This window comes from Rhea americana, unplaced genomic scaffold, assembly GCF_003343005.1.
Source record: "Rhea americana isolate MKP2758 unplaced genomic scaffold, rheAme1 scaffold_218, whole genome shotgun sequence".
Taxonomy (NCBI): Eukaryota; Metazoa; Chordata; class Aves; order Rheiformes; family Rheidae; genus Rhea; species Rhea americana.
The window spans coordinates 570,070-588,292 of NW_028186321.1; the positions used below are offsets into that span (position 1 = coordinate 570,070).

The 18,223-nt window shown below is 40.9% G+C and overlaps 1 protein-coding gene across 5 annotated transcripts in view; it reads left to right on the top strand.

Annotated features, from left to right (window-relative positions):
• Positions 1 to 1,563: 1,563 nt before the first annotated feature.
• FGFR2 (fibroblast growth factor receptor 2) overlaps positions 1,564 to 18,223 on the top strand; it is an 84,751-nt gene continuing 68,091 nt past the window's right edge. For all 5 annotated transcript variants that reach the window (XM_085305264.1, XM_085305266.1, XM_085305265.1 and 2 more), the window contains exons 1-2: positions 1,564 to 2,044; positions 4,260 to 4,516. In XM_085305264.1, the coding sequence (XP_085161390.1) occupies positions 1,983 to 2,044; positions 4,260 to 4,516 (319 nt within the window). In that variant the 5' untranslated portion in view covers positions 1,564 to 1,982. The remainder of the gene's footprint in view (positions 2,045 to 4,259; positions 4,517 to 18,223) is intronic.

An 18,223-nucleotide genomic window follows, 5' to 3' on the forward strand; every position in this document is an offset into this window, starting at 1 on the left:
TGCCCGGCGGCTGCGGCCGCAGCCTGCGGCGGTGCGGAGCGGGGACCTGGCGGGTGCTCGTGTGCCACTCGGCTCGGGGTGGGGGAGCCTGGCGGAAAACGCAGCCCGTTTGGTGCGTGCGCGCCCTCCCCTCCGCAGCCGTTTGATGCGCGGAAACCTCTGGGGAGGGTTTCCAGCGGTGACAGCAGGAGGGCCGTCGGCACAGCTGGCGGGCTTTTTATTAGAAAGGAGGCTTAACGTCGGCTCCCCCGCCGGTTAGGTGCTCGCAGGGCCGCCGGTGCGGGGCACCCGCGCAGCCCCGCTCCCAGCTCGTCCCCGCGGGCTCCGCGGTGCCCGGCCGCCAGCGCCTCGACGGGCCGCCCGGAGCCCGGCGCAAAGGCGGGGAGAAAGTGCCGAGAAGCGGGAGGTCCTCGCCCGCCGTGCCCCGCCGCGACGCTCGGGGTAAGGGGCAGGCGGTACGCAACTGCCCCCGCCTGAGATGAGGGGGGAAAAAAGAGATTCTAAATGAAATATATATTTAAATGCAAAACTGCCCGTTCAAACAGTGATCCATTATGTGTTTGGTGTGAAACGCTATCAACATTTAAAACTTCATTGTCTCCTTTGTACGAAATCCCTGTAAATCTTCTGCTAGCCTTTACTCATTTTCATCTGAAAAGCCTGTTTGCGCTGAATAGACAGCAATCAGCAGCCTCTGGACTTCTCTCTCTCTCTGGAATGTCAATTAAAATGCAGATTTTTTTTTTCTGATCTCTTAGTGGCAAAAGACTTGAGAAAAACAGGATAGTCCTGGAAAGCAAATGAAAGAAGTTTGAACAATGAGAAAGTACTGAAGCCGCCAGCCGGTTCCCATTAGTCCTTCAGAATTAGTGTTTAATAGCTGTGATGCTCAAATCTACTTGGAGATTGAACTGTGATGAAGAGTCTTGTTAATCCGTATGTGTATATGTAGATATATATAGATTAGGTATACATGCACACAGACACAGAGGCTTGTATATTTATGTTTTTCATATATATGATTATATAAATACATAATAGCTAGTTTTAAAGCTTCATATACCTGGATTTTTCTGATGAAGCGACTAGTTCAGGTACTAGAAGTAACAGTGAACTATTGTTGTTAGGGCATTTGGGTTTTCTTTGAGGAGGGAAGATCCATATTTCATTCAGATTTTGCTATTCCCTGCCTAGCAGAGAAAGATGCTAAAGGGTTATACAGTGAGCGACGTATTGATTTGCTTAACATACTCTACAAATTGTACTCTCCTGGGGAGTGATAAACATCTTATAAACAACAATGGAAGTAGATTAAAAAGAACACGGAGCATTGAATTTAATTAATGCCACTGCTGAACAAGTACTACTTGTTTGTGTGTGCGTGTGTTTAAACTGAAGTACAGCTTTCAGGAATTTGGTTGGGCTCCCAAACCAGTCTGCTTTCCCATGCTTGTCAGTTTGGCAAAGAAATTTGGGCAGGTATGTGACGAGGTGAAAATTGACTTGATGAGCGAGTGGCAAGGAGAGCCATCAATCATTGGAGGCTGACAACTCCTCCCCAAAGTGTAGGCTGAGAAGAGAGACAGAGTTCCCTTTCAAGGGGAAAAATAAACACTACGTGTGGCTTTCACTGAGTCTGAGACTCCAGGAGGGATTATGGTATTGTAGTCAGGAAGCCAGAATTGTGGAGGCCAAAAAGCATGCTGGGGCTGTGTTCCAAACATTGAGATAGAGGTACATAATTATCCAGTGCAGGAGGTCTTTCCAGAGAATCGTCCCCCAGCAACTGTGGCGATTAAACTATGGAAAGAATTTGATTTTGTTGCTTTTTCATTGGACTCTGCTTTTTTGGGGAAAGGGCAATCCTTGAATGATGGTCACTATCATGGTTGTAAAAGGTGTTTTGGTTCCAGAGCTCTGATTTTTGCCTTGCTACACCTTTGCAAGACRCTTTTTTTTTGGAATTTTCTGTTGTCCTGTGGATGAAGACTCATTTTGTTCTGCTGGCAAATGTTCAGGTGCAGAAACCGTCAAAAATCTTCAGGTGAGAAGGTACATTGGCAAGTAGCCTTGTGCTACAGTTCAGGACTTAGGATGCTACGTGCGTGCTATGAACGGCTTTTAGTATAGCCTAATAGTCGTAAGCAGCTGAACTGTGAATAGAATTGATGCTGTTTAAAAAAGTCTGGAATATATATTAGCATTAGAGTATGTTTTCTTTTTTGCAAAACTATGATTAAATTTTGCATGTATATACCTAGCCTTTAATCAAGTTTCACAGGATGATTTGTGGAAATTGAATGAGCGTTACATTCAGCCTGTTAATTGGGGTTTTTACTCACTTTGCAGCTGGATAAACCGAGCTACAGCACTGTGGCTGTCAGACAGTGAGTCAGAGGGTTGATCTGGGTGATAGAGTCCAGGAGGGCTTGCTCCAGTCCTTCACCAAACACAAACACCAAACACAGTCACGGAGATAAAGCTCACATCAATTCTACACCTGCTCTGCACTTATTTAAAGAAGCGTTCACAGAGCTCTTCACAAATGTTTATGCAGTGGTCTGGTGGTGTTTTCACTGAAGATTTAATAGTGATTGCTAGCTTGGGTTCTAAAAGAGGCCAGAGCATTGAGCTGATACTAGTTGAGGTGAAAAAATCCTAACTTGAAATGTCATGGCTTCACTAGAAATACCATGTGTTAATGATTTTTCCTCAACTGCCTTATTTATGTCTTCTAAAATCCATTTCTACTGACTTCAGAAGTTACTATATGTGGTATCCAAGATGAAAGATAYGTCGGCAGCATTTCTGCCCTTAATACTATGAAGCTGGTTTGTATGTACCAGGWCTTAGCTAAAGGCTAATAAAATTTGAATACACTTAGTGTATTTATAAAGGGAGAGAATAATTTGTCCATGTTTCTGAGTACAGCATATTGAGGTTCTGCACRTTCAGATGACAGGGATTTCTGAGAAGTTTGCCTTTATCCCTGCACTTCCCCTTTCCCCCTTTTCAAGGGTGAAGGCGGAGGGAAAAAGATTTTATGCTACCTTTTTTTTTTCTTCAAGATGGGTGCCCTCGAAACTTCAGTTAGCTTTCATCATGTCTAAGATTAATTGGCCAGATTAGAACAATTGATGCAGTTACTGGATTTATCCACTTGTTGAGGTATACTCACTTTTATTTTTGGAGAGGAAAATAAGGTGCACTTTTCTGGTTGAGCTGTGAAGTCACCCTTTGAGGATGTTCTTCAGACCCACACCTGGCATCTTGGTGTGGTGGTAGCTGGGTCTGACACTGAAGGCAGTGTCAGGTAGTTTGGTGCTGTTTTTCTCCTCATTCTTCCATCAGCACATGGCTGATTTACCACACAGTCATCTGCATCTTAAATGATTTGTTTTACGGTGAATGAAGTAGGCATTTTCCCCTCATTTGTAAAATAYCTATAAGTAAGCTTCCCCAAGCGAGAATGAGCAGAAATACGTGTGCGCAGGTGAGCGTGTTTTGCAGTTTAGCATTATAGGAATAGAAAGTGATGCTGGGGAGTTCTCCCATGAAAAAGCAATCTATATCAAACTTTATACAGATTTTAATTGCTTGCAGTCCTGTTTAATTAAGAATTACCTCTGCAAAGACTAGCTCCTTTGCAGGATCTCTCAGAATTTGCAGAAATCTCTCAGAGATTCAAATGGACACTGAACTAAGGTAGAAGGAGGGAAGCATACAGAACAGTTAGAATTCCTGAAGAGATACAAAGTTTTCCAGATTATCTAAGTTCAGAGAGTATTTTTCAGCTGTTTTCCTTGTAGAAAATTACTGAATTACTGAAAATTCATCTGTCTGAAGAACTGTCTAGGTAAAAGACTGAAAAATAGGGCAAACTAAACATTCAAACAGTAACAAGAATATAATTTGTATAATTGTGGTAATTTTGTAGTATTAAAGGTTATGTGCCTGCACATGTGTGTACTTTTATTTTTTTAAAGCTGTATATTTTCCTGTCATTAAAATACCTCTCTAAATATGTGCTGAGAAGTGATTTTTTGAAAACAAGGAGGACTTGGTTACGCCTCAGGTGATGATGGAAACTGCTAACAGAAAATGAAAAGTCACTCACTTTTCACGTGTTCTTGAAACTGGAAAACTGCTTTTCCCATCCTCCTCCTCCCCCTCTCAGCCCTGTTGGGGCTTTGTGAAATTTTTCAGTTTGCATTTAAAATGGTTGCACTGACGCTGCTAAATCTCTCTCTCCCCCACAGCAGCAGACGACGTTCCAAGCGAGGAGGTATTATCGTGGCCAAAGGCACTGCTTTCTGTCCATGCTTCTGTAGAGGTGTTCAGATGGGATTAAAGTCCACATGGAGATATGGAAATGGACCAGGAATTTACACTAAAAAGATGGTCAGCTGGGATTTGGGTTGCCTTATATGCCTGGTGGTGGTCACCATGGCTGGACTTTCCCTGGCTCGACCCTCCTTTAATTTAGTTGTTGAAGACGCCACGTTGGAACCTGAAGGTAAATTATTCTAGAATGCTTAATTCTGCAATACAAGTTAATTTTAAATGCCTGAATATCTGGAATAGAATCCAGTCTCTTTATRTGCTTTGGTAAATACAAGGCAAGCAACCAATTAGCCCTCAATAATTGCATGGTTTCCAGCTTTTACTGTTTACACATTGACTGTGTTCAATGCAAGCATACATATATTTAACTATATGCAAGCAAGTGGTGTCAGTGATTTCACTGAGATTATCATCACTTCATATAATCTCAATGTATATATAAAAGTTTCCAAGAATGAGTCGTTAAGAAAACCAGTGCGTTGTGCTTGCATACCTGTTGCATATTGACATCTCCAGAAATGAAAATGTTTGTGTAGCTATATGCCTTTGTGCTGTTTACCTGAAGAGTTACGAGGAAAAGAAAAATCCCGATAATTTTTTCACTGTATGTCCTGCGTGTTTAATTTTGCAGGGTACTCTCCTAAGAGAATAAAAGCAAGTGTCTCAGTTTTATTGATGTTTGTAGTGAGTTACTGTAAAGTTCCCTGTTGTTGTTCGTGTCCAAAAACAATCAGTGCACGACTGCAAATTGCAGAAGTGTGAAATTTTTGTATCTGTGCAGCGTGGATAGCAATTTATTACTGTGAAAGCAAAGACTAGTTGAAACATTCATGTTGAAAGAGATATTTCAACAAAACCTCCTATTTTGAACCTGTATCTGGTGGTATGTTTTTGTAGATATATCCTTTACCCAAACTTTTCAAAGTGCTTTCCTTCGGTAAAGAGTTAAAAAAAACTCTGCTCTTTTATTGGCTGTGTTGGCTGTATTTAAGAGTGATTTTACTATTTTGTGRAGTACCCTTCCTGCTCTCTGAACGCATTGCGGGGGAAGTGAGGCTTCCTTCATAAGRCTGTTTTTGGCTGTTCAGTGGAGTGGTTGCATTTCTAATAACTCAACTATCAAAACAATATAATAATCTATAGGTCATTTATGATCCAGCAAGCTTTCTGGAGACAATTTGATTTTTACGCATTTTACTATTCATGTACAGGGACACAGCTTTGTTTTTACTTAACAAATTTTCATGTAAAACTGGTTTGTTTCTACCCATTGCCTCAAAAAATAGATGTCACCAGCTAGCACAGTTTAGAATCCATTCCTAATACATTTTTATTCATGACAGAGCTTGAATTATTTAGAAGTGATGAGCCATCCTCTCTAGCAAGCATTCCTGAAAAAGTCTAACAAAGTATAGTAATATTGTCGTCTTTCATTGACAGAGATTGTTGATAGCAAAACTTTTTTTTTCGGGGGGTGGGGAGGGGAGGTAACATGAGAATCAAAAAAGCCCAACTCTCATCACCACTTACTGTTTTATTTATTAATTGTACATCTGGTGCCTTTTTGGCTTTTCAGAAGAACGRCAAAATCATGAATAATTCTGGTTTCAGATTAGCTGTTTGCAGTGAGGTCCCCTAGTTTTAGGGTTAAATCAGMAAGAATGTGATTGCATGATTGGTGAAGTATTTTACAGGGACAAGAGTAACATTTTCTGCTTGTGCTTGGTGATTTTTCAGCTTTTCACCTTTATTTTAAACAGCACAGTTTAAAAATACGCTTTTCCCAGAATGAATATCCAGTGGGTAGAATCTGGGTTTTATCAAAGTGTAAATTGTTAAAAGGGATGTGAAACTTCTTCCCTGGACAGGAATGTTACTTACATGGAACAATTTCAGATGTGCGAACCCTGAATCATTACCAGAAAGGAGGAAAAAAGCTTCCAAGTTAATGGTATAATAAGAGCTTTTATGCTGTAGAATACAGGGAATTGTGTGGGATTTATATCTGAGATTTGGGAAATAAAACCTCCTTTATGTACTTCATTAAATCCCTTTTAAAAAATAGCAATTTTTTACACAATCACCTTCTCTGGGTTTCATCAGTGCCACCCACGAGCTCTCTGGGCAGAAAACAAAACAAAAAACCTTTTGGAAAAAGCTCTTCAAAGACAAAGCTGGTTTTTTTTTATTTTGCAAATGCCAAATATTTTTGAGCCACAGTTAATTTGGAGGGTCAGGTGCTACAACAATATAAACTGTCAGTAAGGTACTGAGTCACCGTCAGTGGTGCTACAGCATTTTGGACCAGCTGAGAAGGTCGCCAGGGCTATGACCTTTTATGACATACTTTGATCTGCTCCTTATTTTTGATGAAACCTGTTTTGAGCCTGTATCTGTTGGTACATGCTTGTCTGTATGTCTTTTCCTAAACTTTGCAAAGTCTGGACATACCTTAAATTTTATCCATTTTGGTGTTAAATGCTTTGATCGTTACTATTTATTGTCGTAGTGACTCAGAATATGCRGAAAGCTGAATGTAACTTCAGCAGGAATTGAGATTGTAGCTTTTTGTTTATTTTGATTGTAAAATCTAGTTGAAATGTAGTCTTATCTCTTAGTTAAACAACGTTAGGGATATTTGCAACTGTTTTGTTCGTAGTATTTGGTTAACTATGTACTTCAGCACAAGCGATGTTTATCCAAATAAKGATCCAATAATCAACTGCATAGATACGTATTCAGTATCCTGTCCTGAATATAAGATGTTGTAATGCAGCAAAGTGTTTTACTTTTGATTATCTACAGTATAACTGATCTCGTCAGTGGCAAGCTTCTCTAAGGTTCTTTTATAAAATGCTGGGCTAGTTGAGCTCTGAATCTGACCTGTGACCAGTAGGTATTACTGTGATACATGCAGAAGTATTTGCACTGGAGACAGTATCTTAAGCTACTGTGAATTATAATATCAGTGCTGATAAAATGGATAGTCACTAAGGGTGGATCTTGAATATGTTTATTACCGGTTGCAGCGTTTTCTTCCTTAAGCAGTGAAATCTGAGGCTGTAAGAAGTGTRTGTGTAAACAGGACCTGCAAGAATTCTGGGACTGTCAAATTTGAGTTGTATCTTGCATTATGGATACGTTTTTTATTCTGGRGAGCTTAAAGAATTTTTGCATTTAAGTATTTAGAAAAAATGACTACCCCAATGTGTAAAAAGGAGTTATTCTCTTTCTATGTACCCAGGCTGTGAAGTCCTTTGATGATAGCCAACATTTCAAAAGGGCTTTGACCGCACACATAGGTTGAAGGGTTACTTTGTGAACTGAATAATTAGTTTAGACATATACTTGATAAATAGCAAGCTCTCCTTTGACCTTCCCTTGCCCAAGTTGTGTGTTATCKTTCTGCTGGGTAGCTAATTTAGTCTCTTCCACACACAGTGTGCTGACACTGTCCTTGGAGCACCAACTCAGGGCCCTCGCCGGGTGCAGTGGCAGTGTGTTCTAGTTCTTCTAATTTAGGTCAAATTTCAAAGGAATAATTTAAGCTTTCCACAAGAGACAGCCTAATTCCATGTCCTGTGAAAATCACAGTAGTTTGAAATGGGCCTTAGATGTGTGTTTGGGAGGTTCCTAGAAGGAGCAGTGGCTGAGCCCTGCTTTAACGGGTGATATGTTCTTATGCTGCACTCTGAAYGTGACCAAATCAATTGGTCATTTGATTTTTAACTGTGTCACAGCTGCTTGCTGACAGTGAACAACATAAAAGTACAGTCGCATTCAGTGCAGTACCCRGAGCAATAAATTCAGCTTTGTTCAAAAAGCGAAAAAGAAGAGGTTGCACAACACACGAGCGAACGGCAGTGCTCAGAGGTTAGYGTCGCACGCTCCGCAGAGCCCAGCCGCGCACCGGTCAAACGCAGCCCGAGCGGGSTCCCGTGGGGACCCCGGTGTCTCCCGCCGCCGGGTGCGGCGCGTGCTGCATCCTTGTCCCGGCTGCCGCCAGGCTGCCGAGCCGGCGGCGCGGCGGCATCCCCAGCGCAGCGGTCCTCGGGGAGCGCCACGGCGCGCCGTCCCGTCCGAGGAGGAAGACGCAGCCAAAGCGCCTGCCCAGGGCACAGACGTGCCCAGGGTTCCCGTGCGGTACTGTGGCCGTAAGAAGAGCAGTTGTGGTCCAGAAGTCAAACTCACGTTAAAGCGGAGGTTTTGCACTTCCCTCTGCTAAGGAAGCGTGACTGACTGTCGCAGCCCCGTGTCGAGGAGCGGGRCGTCCGCGCGGGTTCGGGCGGGGGCTGGATGCCTTTCCAAAGATCCGCTGTCGAGGTTGTTCGGGCCAGTCCCGGGGCTGCTAGGTGGGATGCTGGTGAGTGGTACACGCAGCCAGATTAAATGAGCCTTAACGTGTTCGTTCTGCATTTGAAATCCACAGTYCTGCCGCAGAGACGCGGTCTTGAGCTGCAGACTAATTAGGCATGGCTATGGTTGATTTTTACAGTCGGTGGTGGTGAAACACTGGGAGCTGATAATGTGTCAACACGGCAACTGTTTTGCCAAATAGCACAAATAATTGCACATTTCAGGCCTATCTGCCGTATGTTAAAATCTGAGCTTTTGAAAAAATTAACTCTTAGAAATTTGATTCTTTTTGTGGTTTTTGGAGATTTTCAGACATGCTGAACTTTCTTTATCCACTTCTATGGATAAAACTCGAACCCAACTACCAACTCCAATGGCTGCATACTTTTCTAATTTTAAAATGGATCTTTCTTGGCAGAGAAGTCACAAATAAATTTCAGGCTACAGAAAATGTTTACAGACAATTTTCAAATTTATGAAAGTAGAATTTACAATGACAACGCTGACACAACTTTGGCCATGTAAGGTTATATATGTATGAGATAATGGGCTACTGTAGGTTTTTGTAATAAATTTAACATARGTCTTGATGAATATATTTCTTCATCCAGCCCAGCTTTCCAGYTTAAGTAGAAAAGATCATTTGGCTTTATTCAAAAAAAATCAGAGATTAGTATTTTTTTAGAATGAATGTTTAGTTTAGGAACAGATGGAAATGGGACAGAAATACTTAACTATGCTTTTTTGTATCATTAAAGTGAGAAAATTTCTTACGAGAAGTCTCAGATTTTTAAGTGATAAAAATTTTGTGATCCTCAAGACTGAAGCTTTACAGTGAGAGTAGAGACTTCCTTTCTTGGAAGCAGGAGAACACCTTAGCARTATAAATCTGTATTTTTAAAAGAACCATCACCCACTTAGGCAAGTTATATCTTGTCTATTTGCAATTATGCACCGTGTTTAATTAGAAGAGAAAATTTATTTTAGCAAAGTTAAACAAGTGCAAAATCTGTGCAGGACTGAAAAGACATGGGGAACCCAGAACATGTCTAAAATGATTAAGAGGCTGGAGTTTTGCACTAGTTTTGCTAAGAATTTGGTTCTGCCGTCATTAACCCCAGGCATGCTGCACTCCTGGGTCTCCTAGCAGCGCAAAGCTCCTGTGGGTGAGGTAGGAGCATTTTTTGTGAAGTCAGTCAGAACACGCTAATTTGTGTTCGTGATGGCTGTGGGAAACCAGACAATACTTGATCTGGCCTAGAGCCTGCCAGGGTAAAATTATCCTTACAGCAGTTTTGGAACTGATTTCAGTGGGAGAGTGAGTTTGAATTTAGGTTTGGCGTGTTGTGCCATGTGGCAGTGGCATTTTTGATTCGACACTGTGTGCCCCCAAATCAGAGATTCCATCGTGTAGTGCTGGGGACTAGCCTGGTTTTTAAGCTGATTGAAAGTGAAGTTGGAACAGCTTTGAAYACAGGCAAATCCCAAATAAAGACCAGATTTTCAAGCGCGCAGCAGCCAAGAGCTCCTGTTATAATTATGCAATATGCACTTGGAGTGCTGCGCTCTTTTGGAATTGTGGCCTTTCTTGCTTCAATCAGAAAATCAGCAAAATTATTCATTGGMGTGTAATGCTTGCCCAATTGCACCCTCTTTTGAAAAATAACAGTTGCAAAATGGAATATTGTGCAAAAGTAATGGGTAAATATTTGGGTTTATTTTACTTTTAAAACCAAGTATTTACCAATTAATGTACATCTCCACTGTATCCTTTCTCACCTCTTTATTGTTGTTATCGTTGCTGGTTTTTTAAAGAAACCCTTGTTTAGGAATATAGGGCTTTGTCTTTCCTAGGCCAAGTTCTGATTATCAGAGCAGTCAGCACCTAATACAGATACATCTCGTAGACTTCATTTTTTACTGGTTCAGGTCCTTTTTATTGCTTGTCACTGCATAAATGATGTTATCCGTATCAAAGAGGGACAGAAGGGCAAAGTAAGTGCTAGCTGAATTCTACTGTGCAGCTTTCCTTCAGCTGCCGTGCTATTTTTATTTTAATTGTATTTTTAAAATTACTGTGGTGAAAGCATTTGGTAAACCTCGGAGAAGCTGGAGAGTTCTGAGATCTGACCTACTTTAATTCCCTTCCTCACATGCCTTTGCAAGTTCTGTGTAATTATTGCTTTTCCTCCCCCACAAAGAACTGGCTCATCACAGTTTGGGACAGTAACCGATTTTGAGCAGCTTTCCAAAGCTCCTTGCAGCAACAAAACCGTATGAACTGAGAGGAGGGGAGAATTCGCAGCTTTCGTTTGTGAGGGTTTCGTAGGAAGGACGATGTTCTAGGGGACTGGAAGGGAGAAAGGAGGGCGAGGAGCTGGCTGGGGAGTGCAGAATCATCTTTTCTGCCTCGCCTCCCCTCTTTTCCCTCCTAGCTTTTCAGGAGTTTCTATTTTGAAAGGGGTTTTGTGACATGGTAGTTATCACCTCCCGCTTTCTCCCAAGGGGCTTGTCTGTGTTGTCSCTGTGTTTAAAAGGGATTGGGAATTAGATACTGTGGCCAGGCATGCTTTAGCCGTTTGTGCTGACTGGGACGGTCCGTAGGATGTTAAATTGTGGTTAGATGGAATAAAACAGGCTCACAGCACCGTGCTGTAGCTTAGTTTTTGCATGTGATTAAAAGATTTGGTAGAGAGAACTCCATGGAGTTCATTACTCTTTCTTTAGGACGGCAGAAATAGGTGTGTAGGGGGGTACCAGGTGAGCAGCGAGCATGACTGGCTGCTGGGCAGCAAGTGAGTGTTTGCTTTTATGGGACTTGCTTTGCAAGTTTGTGAAGTGCCCTGCTCAGTGTCTCTGTGTTGCAATGTTTAATTTGCTTCAAGTAAAGTAATATGATTTATAATCCTGAATGCTGCCTTAGGCCACCCAACACCCCTTAAAAATCACTTAAAAAAACTGTTTAAATTTTAGGCAGTTCTTGAACTTAGTTCTGGTAAAATGGTTAAATCATGAAAAATAATCATGTTTTGATTTTACACTGTTGAAGCACCCAAAGGGAGAWTACGGATTTATCCAATACTGTTTACTCACTAGTGGAGCACAGACCTTTCAGACATGCAGGATTAACCTGCCAGCTTCGCAATAAATCCACAGTGCATCACTGCCTTTCTACTAACAGTTCAGAAACATTTGAACCATCTTCCATTAATATGGCTATGCGCCCAGGAGTGGCTGCTACAATAATGAGCGRCTGATAGGTCTTTAGGTTGAAAATAATCCTTGTCACATAAATGACTGCAGGCCACCTGGAGCCGCAGTTAACTACGCTTACTCCCGAGTACTGCTGGTTGCTACTTTCATTTTGTGGAGTTAGACTTAAATTAGCTTTTGGTACTCTTTTTGAATAAACATTACTTTCAGTGAAAAGGGAGTCTGCTATACCTGGAAGCTCAGTGATTTTGAAGTACATGGAGAATATCCTATGGTTTTTATTCCCTGAAGATAGGACTTAATGAAAGTGCTGAAGAGATGTTTTGGGGATCTTGTTTGCAGTGACTTTTTTTTTTTTCAAATCTTAACTTTAGGAAGTGGTGTTTCAGAGGCAGAGTAGGGAATAAGCAAGATGAGACTTCCAGATGAGCTGCTAAAATTAAGAGGATTTGTATAGTCAAGTAAAAATGGGATTGCACACAAAAGAAACAGCTGCTGACTTGCTTATAGGGAATGTGAGTAGATGTTCTGTGCATCCAGAACTAACATGTGAACATGAAATTGTGCAATTTTTAACCTTACAGTTGTAATTTATTTCTTTTGCATGTTGAGTAGTAATAGTCTCAAGTATGGCCTTCGGCAAACCTGGAACAAAAAGATTATGTTTTTATATTTTGTTTTATGCTATGTTCTGTTATGTTTTTACGTTGCTCTTGAAATACAAATAAAGGATCTGAAATAAGTTACGGATTTGAATGGGTGTAAGAAAATATTAAAAATAATAACACCCTGTACAATTATATATGCAGGCTCATCCCTTTTTCCAAGACTGTGTGTGCATTATGGAGCTTTTCCAAGCAGACTTTAGTGCTAAGCTGGAAGATGGAGTTGGTTAAATKGCTCTGCTGCTTTGTTATACATAGAATACTGTAGGGAAGATTGATGTTCTGGTGCTGAAAGTAGAAACAAGTAGAAAATGATCCTAGTCTCTTCTCTGATTCTGCCTTTAAGATATAGGAAAGTTAGGTTTATTTTCAGCTCTTCATTCAAGATTCTGACAAAAGGTGATACATTTCCCCCTTGTATTGTATAACAGATTACATGAAAAGACCCTTCTGTAATGAGTTTGAAGATTAGTTAATTATTTTTGAGATTGCATTACATATGCGTTAGGTTTATATTATACTCTCCAGGACACTTAGTCAGCACAGAGACCATCACTATTGCCTTACATTGCTAGTGGAGTTCATGGCTTGAATGGAGATAGTCAAAATCTGGTGTGTGAAAACCAGCAGTTCAAATCCTGAAGATGGTCTGTATTACTCATCATAATGATGCCAAAATAAAAGGCAGCATAGTGATGTTAGGGTTCCTGGCGTGGCTACTCACTGTTAGGGGGTGGTTTCTCCCTGGCTACCAAGCCTTTGCATAGAAGACATGCTGGTGCTGTCTTTCTGCTTTACTGTTTCTTGCCCTGTCSCATATCTGGATGTGAGTTCTGTAATGAAATCTTCGTCCCGTAAGGAGCAGATGATGAAGCATGGGGACAAACAGGAAGAAATTACAGGGCAGTTCCCAGCAGCAGGAGGTGGCCTTGCTGGTCTTTCTGCTGTTTACTTTGAACTTGGCATGCTCTGAGTCTTCCCTGGCTTGGTTTCCAAAAGCACAAAGCACACAGCCAAGCCCATGGGCATGTGATACTTGGCATTTTTGACGTGCATTGGGTAGTTGTGTACCCATAACTCAATGACCACAACTATAAAGACAGGTAAGAGCAGGCAGGCTATAAGCTGTTAGAATTTTTAATCTCTGCATGAAGCATAGACAAATACATTGTCTTTCTTCGCTTCATCTTCTTAACCATGGAGATAGGGATGTGAGACATTAACTCGACCACTCTGCTACGAGGAAAACCTTGCTTCCACCAAGACAGCCATGTAGGATTTGCCACAGGGGACCTTATGAGGCCCAGATTTGCCACCACTGCTCTGTTCTGCAGGGTGTGATGCACATCCTTGTGTCTGTAGCCAGGACTAAATGCCACYGAGGGTAGTTACATACAGAGTTTCTGTTCTAAAATTGCAGATCTGCCAAACATTATTACACAGGGCAGATSAACCTAATCATGCAAGGATAAATTTTAGGTATATGTACAAAGCTTTTATCTCAGCCAGTGGGATCTGCRAGTGATGGAACTCTTTGCTATACACCAGAATTATTTATTTTTCTAAGTCTTCAAAGCTTAGGAAAACAAGTCAGTGCAGTGTAATATTTTCCCTTACCCATGATGACATTGGCAAGTATTTTAACTGGAGGAGATTCACGTTTTTTTTCCATCGTCTTAGTATATGTAACATTCAATAGGAGATGACATGATCCTGTAGATCTATGCTCTAGCAAGTCAGTATGACTGAAAGCTATACACTTGCTAGGGTACCATACATATAAAATGCAGCAATATTTACCTTGCTTTGTAATTTTTCAATTCCAAGGCAAAATGGTTCTTCATCTCCTTCAAATAAAGTTTTGTTCCCTTTTTCTTTTGTATATTAGTCGGATGACAAGGTACATAATGAATAAAGTTAATAATAGGGTTAAAGAAGATTCCAGGAAAAAGTCCTCAATTTATTCAGGAGAAACTGCTTCTTAACATTTTGTAGAGGTCCTCATGTTTTCAAGTAGAGCAGCCCAGGAGCTTATTTTAGCAGAACAGATGAAAACTTAGAATCTGTCACGTTTTTTGTTTGTAACTGTCCCATACATCTGTTCTTTGGTGCTGTGCGTTTGATGAAGTTTTTCTACTAGGCCTCGATCTTTTTCATCAGATTTGAACAAGTAATGTTTTTAGACGTTGCGGGGGAGGGAAATGATTCCTGCTTTTAGCAATGTTGTTTGCAATGACAGGAGATTTTTTTTTTCAATGTGAAGAAACTTCAATAAGTTTGAAAGAAAAAGTATTATATTAGAACACAGGGACTTCCTGAGTATGCCTGGCTAGGGCATAGCTGGGCATAGCTGGCAGCCAGCTGACGGAAACACAGTACAAATAAGACAGCAGGAATCCTGTAACTTTGGAGAAACAGATGGATGAATTGCAAACACCACTTTGTCCCCTTTTGAATAAGGAGACGTGCTTAGCTTTTGTGACTTGCAGTTGGCTAAGAGTAGATAGTCACTGTGGCAAGAATGATTTTGTTTTTAAGCCAGTGGCCATTGCTGTTGTAGGTTGAGTTTACTTCGTATCCATCATCTAGTCAGAATGGGACAGGGAACTGCTCTTAAGATTAGTCTGCTGGCTAAAGCTGATGGAGAAGACAATCAGCTTGTACCAGAGAGGTGGTAGGGAAAGTTGTGAACCTGCCACCTGGATTTCCCAATCCTACAGAGGCTGTCTGGTGGCTTCTGGATAGAGTGTAAAGTTTTGGATTTGACTCACAAAGTTTTGGAGCCTGGGGCTATTCTGCTTCAGGCATAGTTTGATGAGTCAATCCCTGTTGATCATTCAGCATAGTCTTGCTGAATCCTCCACAGTTACAGGAAAAAAGAGCGGTGTAGGAGGAAGGGCAGGAGAAGCGGTAGAAGGAGGAATGGTTGGCACCCTGGTGTTCCCTGTGGGGACACTGAGTTTTGCAATGAACCTCTTGGATTCTTGACAGGTCAGATCTGTTGACCCTTCTGGGCATGCTATAGTGAGTGTTTAGTTATTTACTAAAGCCTTTTGAAAGGAAAGTGGCTTGATGGGGTCTGAGGCTTTTGTGTTATGGAGAGTTGTGTGAGAATCTTTGCTGGGGTTAGCTATTAGGTATTTGTTTAATTATTTGGCTCTGTAACTAAGTAACTAAATGCCTTGAGCCTTAAGATAAGCAGGTCTTTGTTAACATTTTAATAAATGGAGACRAATAATAATTTAAAACCTAAGGAAGTATAAATCTGTTTTCCAGTGATCTTGAATAGAAACATGATTTGGAATATAATTGTGTATCTCATATGAAATAGAGCTTTTCAAGTGCCTCCAGTCCTCTATTGTGGTCATGGTTTTTATGAAAACAGTATTTACCCCCATTTGATGACTGGATGGCATAAACCATGCTGTGATACTGTATGAGCAGGCAAAAAAGAAAGCTCATGTTTGTTTATTTGACAGCAGTATGGTTTTCTGTGAGGGTGTTGTTCAATAGCCCCACCTAAACAGCATAAGTATGCTTACATTGTGTGTGTCAGTATTGCAGATAAGGATATAGCTGAGAGYAGACAGTATGTAGAAGCAAAGTTCCCTCCCTTGTCCTCCAGTGATCAAGAATGTCAASAGAAGTTTTACGCATGCCTTTTTGTGTTTGATTTTTTTTTGTTTTTAAGGAGTGATAGACAGGTGTTACTCATATCAGTTAGTGCACCTCTGAAGTAGGAACTAATGCCACAATTACAGGGTTTGCAAGAGACCTCACTTAGGATAGGAAACCCTGCTACCTTCCCTCTGCCATGCAGAGCTTATCCAGTAAATTGCCAATTCACAAGCTCATGGTGACGGCTCGGGATGCAGTTACGGACACAGCTTCGCAGAGGGCTAGAGAAGCATAAACGTGATACCAGATCATCCAGCTCTGGTTGGTGGTGCAGGTTCTGTAGTTATATTTTCTCCTCCCTTTAGAGATGTAGCTGGTTATTTTGACTTAGCATTCTCATGTTTGGGAAAATTCCAGAGGATGCTGCTGTGAAAACACTAGAGAATAGGTATAAGTGAAGGCTGAGTGAATTTACAGCCTCATTTCTCTGGTACGCTCAAATGACATAGAAGTGGGGAAATAATCCTCATGTAAGCCTCAGGGGCAGCACCGATGTGATTGTACAGTGTGAAAGTGAGTTCAAAATTTGGCCCTAAATCTCACAGTAGTGTAAAAATGCTTATGATGCATGTGGTGTGCTGGAGAGAAAGTTAACTTTGCAGTATAGTTGTTTACGTGCTGCCGGGAATTTTCTAACAGTTTAAAGTCATGAGTTTTCCCTGCAAAACTGTTGGATGGAATAATGCTTCAGAATCCCACCTGTTCTCTGTTTGCATTTGGGCACCATTTCAAACCCACATTGGAAAAGTTTATAGGCAAACATTATAAAAAGTGACAGTCTTAAGTGCTGCTACATTCTAGTTTGGCAACACAGAGTCTTACCTGAAATAACTCACTATTTCCAAACATGACTTCATTATTTCATGACAACTCTTAGTGGTGTATCTTCCCTGATACTCTGAAGAGAAAGAAGTGGAGGACGATAATGTTTACCAATCTCTACTGTCTGTATGAAACTTATTTTTCTTCAGTTCACTGGTAATTTTCCTTTTAGATTGGTACTTGAATTTGGCCTTTGGCTTACATTGAAAGATTCCATGTAAATTTGAAGATAGTCATTAAAAAAAAAAAAGATGCAGTCAAGGTTTTGAGGTGGAAGCTTGTCTGCCTTTTTCCCATATAAGTTTAAGGGAAGCAGTCTACGCAGGAAGACACTGAACCCTGCTGCTTGTTTTCTGAGACTGTTCAGCACAAGCCTGCAAAGCCCTCAGAGGAGGGCTAAGTTATCTTTGCCCAAACTGACTTTTTAAAAGTAAATTTTAAAGATGCCTGTAAATTGTTGGTGCAGTGCAAACTGTGTGAAAGAAATATACTTTGCAGGTAGAGTCCTACAAAGAAGTCTAGTAAACTTCAAAGTAAATTAGCAAGCTGGTTTCAGCTACTTTTTTTTCTTTTTCAAATTATTTTACACTGAAGTCTGAATTAAAAAAAAATCTTGTATATGCTCATTATTGATGTGAAGTACATGTAGAAACAGCCTGTGCTCCATCTGGAGATTAGATTTCTAACAGTGTACCGTACTCCGAGAATCCTCTGCATTCTGGATCTGTGGATTCCTTACTCTATCAACAAGTCTAAATTAGTTTATAAAACGTATAAAGCTATGTTGTAGCTTGTTGTAGACTTCAGTAAGGAATTTGATGCTATAAAAAGTTYAGAGACCCACTTACCTAATTCCAAGAAGCTCAGTTGGTTAGAGCATGGTGCTAATAATGCCAATGTCATGGGTTCGATCCCCGTATGGGCCACTTGCTTGAGGGCTGGACTARATGATCTCCAGAGGTCCCCTCCAACCTTACCGAATCTATGATTCTAAGCATTACTGTTTCCATAAATGGCTTTGTTCAGGTTTTACTTAAAGAGTTTTGTATACTTTTCCTGAACACCATCTTGGTGTGATGCAAATCTGTTGTTTGAAAAAACACACAGGCATAGACCAAAATAGAGGAGAGGTTTTGCTTGCTTTG